We start from the raw sequence: 2,249 nt of genomic DNA, 5'->3' as shown, positions 1-2,249 counted from the left end.
CCCCCCCCCCCCCCCCCAAAAAAAAAATAATTTTATTGACTTATTATATAAAATACACATGCAAGTACATACTACAGCTGTTCTGGTGATTTTTAAGAAGTGGTTCACTTGCAAGCTAACACATGCCTACATAAAGTGTGGCATAAATGAGTGGATTTGCATTTTGCTTTTATGTCCTGGGCTTGCTTGGAGGGCAGCATTTTGAAATGCACCACATTGTACATGGTGCTCACTAGGAAATAGCAAGATGTGAAGAAGTCAGACTGTTCTTGGCCAAGACTGTTTTCAACAGTAGGTTCACTGTAATAATAACATTCTGACTCTTCACAAAGGGTTGTTTGTTTTTTGTTGTGTGGTTTGGTTTTTTTGGGGTTTTTTTGTTTTTGGTTTTTTTGTTTTAAATCCCAGTTTCAAATTCATCTGAGTTCATGAAATAGAGAGAGCTTAGACTAAATATCTGTTTCTTTCCTTTGGTATTCTTCAGAGTGGCCCCAGTGATCTGCGACACTTTGATCCTGAGTTTACAGATGAGCCAGTCCCCAACTCCATTGGTCAGTCTCCAGACAGCATCCTTATTACTGCCAGCGTCAAGGAAGCTGCTGAAGCTTTTCTGGGCTTCTCTTATGCTCCACCCATGGATTCTTTCCTGTGAACTTCATTTTCCCCCCCCTTTTTTTGTTTTTAATTATTATGTTGGCCGTCTGGTTGAACAGGCAGTTGACCCATCATCTTGAAACAGAATTTGCACATCTCCACCATGGCAGCTTTGCAGCCTTAATTTTCAACTACACTGTTTGCTGGAAGCTTTTTTTGAAGAGCACATAACTCTCTAAATGAGCTTACAGGCTTTTCACTCTTACTTGTTCTTCCCCCAAAGTGGTGCTATCTCCTTGGGAAAGAAGGAAAAAGTATCTGCTGCCAGAGACTGCTACGGTAGATTGTAAGAATAATAATGTGCTGTTTTGAAAATAATGTTCCAAAAAGCCTTGCCTGAAGGTCTATCTGGATGTGATTAAGGATTTTATGAAACGTGCCTTTTTCTGATGCGATCTTGTTAGCTCCAAAGCTTTACTTGTTGCAAAGTGTTTCTCGATTCATTTCTGTGGGTTTACTATGTGAACAAATGGTATGAGCGTGGTATGAATACTACAGATGGACTTGGTTTAAAGCATCAATGTGACACTTGCAGGATACTACAATGTGGGGCATTGTTCGTTTCTTCCATATTTGGAAGATAAATTGAGTGTAGATTTTGAAATTTTTTTGTAAACTATACAGTCGATTAAAATTATTGAAATGGGCTCACAGTGACTTGTATCCAAATGCTTGAAGAGAGCATTGCTGCTATGAAAAAAGATTTCTATTTTTAGAAAGGGTTTTTATGGACCAAAATGCCCCAGCTGCAGTCGGTCAAAGCTGTTGGTTTGTTTCATTTTTTTTCTTTCCTTTTTTCATTTTAAGTTTTAAATGACATCATCATCTGTAAAATGGGCATTATTTATGTGGGGGGGGGTGCATTCCTGATTGTATGTATTGTAAAAAGTTCTGTACATTCAGTTGTAACTCTAGATGTATATTTAAACTTGCAGGCTTACTTGCAATGTAATGTATACCATCATTGTAATGTAATTAACATGGTTATAATATGTACCACTTTTTGTGACCAAACCCATTGGTTTGCAGTAAAATCGAGGGGGGGAAAAAATTCAGATTGTGTCCAGTCTTTCTTCCTAGAGAATTTTAGCCAACATTGTTCTTTCTCAAGGGTTTAAAAAACAAGTCTAGACTCTAGAATACTGTAGTTCTTGACTTCAACTGAGGCCTGGTTCACTAGATGAGGCTAGTTAAATTGAAGTGTGATCTTTTAAATGTCCTACTGCAAGCCCTGGATGCTATTGTCCTCTTACCAGTGTAATGGATGTAAAAGACCTTACAGGAGTAACACTATCAGTGTAAGTACTATACCTTTAGAACTGGGTCAACATGTGAGGAGGATGTTGTGGAAGCTCATTGATTTACAGTGCAAGAGATGTGCTGTGACTAAAGTATAACTAAAACCACAGAGAACAATGGGACTGAGAGGCACAGGGTTGTTACAGCTTGAACCATTCCTATTGTTTTTTCACAGACTTAAGTGAATCTAAACTAGAAAATTGGTACCCATATTGGAGCTACAACCACCACACCACCTGCTCTGGAGTTCAGGCATTTTTTTATGTACTACCATGTTGCGGACACATGATCAGAAG

General features: G+C 38.5%; 1 protein-coding gene across 1 annotated transcript in view; it reads left to right on the top strand.

Annotated features, from left to right (window-relative positions):
- The window catches only part of SGK1 (serum/glucocorticoid regulated kinase 1), a 6,588-nt gene extending 4,879 nt beyond the window's left edge, over positions 1-1,709 (top strand). The window contains exon 12 of the mRNA XM_006037636.3: positions 485-1,709. Within this exon, the coding sequence (XP_006037698.1) occupies positions 485-652 (168 nt within the window). The 3' untranslated portion in view covers positions 653-1,709. The remainder of the gene's footprint in view (positions 1-484) is intronic.
- The last annotated feature ends 540 nt before the right edge of the window (positions 1,710-2,249 follow it).

This window comes from Alligator sinensis, unplaced genomic scaffold (genome assembly GCF_000455745.1).
Source record: "Alligator sinensis unplaced genomic scaffold, ASM45574v1 scaffold1172_1, whole genome shotgun sequence".
NCBI lineage: Eukaryota > Metazoa > Chordata > Crocodylia > Alligatoridae > Alligator > Alligator sinensis.
The sequence above is the reverse complement of the archived record's forward strand: the minus strand, read 5'-3'. Positions and strand labels throughout refer to the sequence as shown.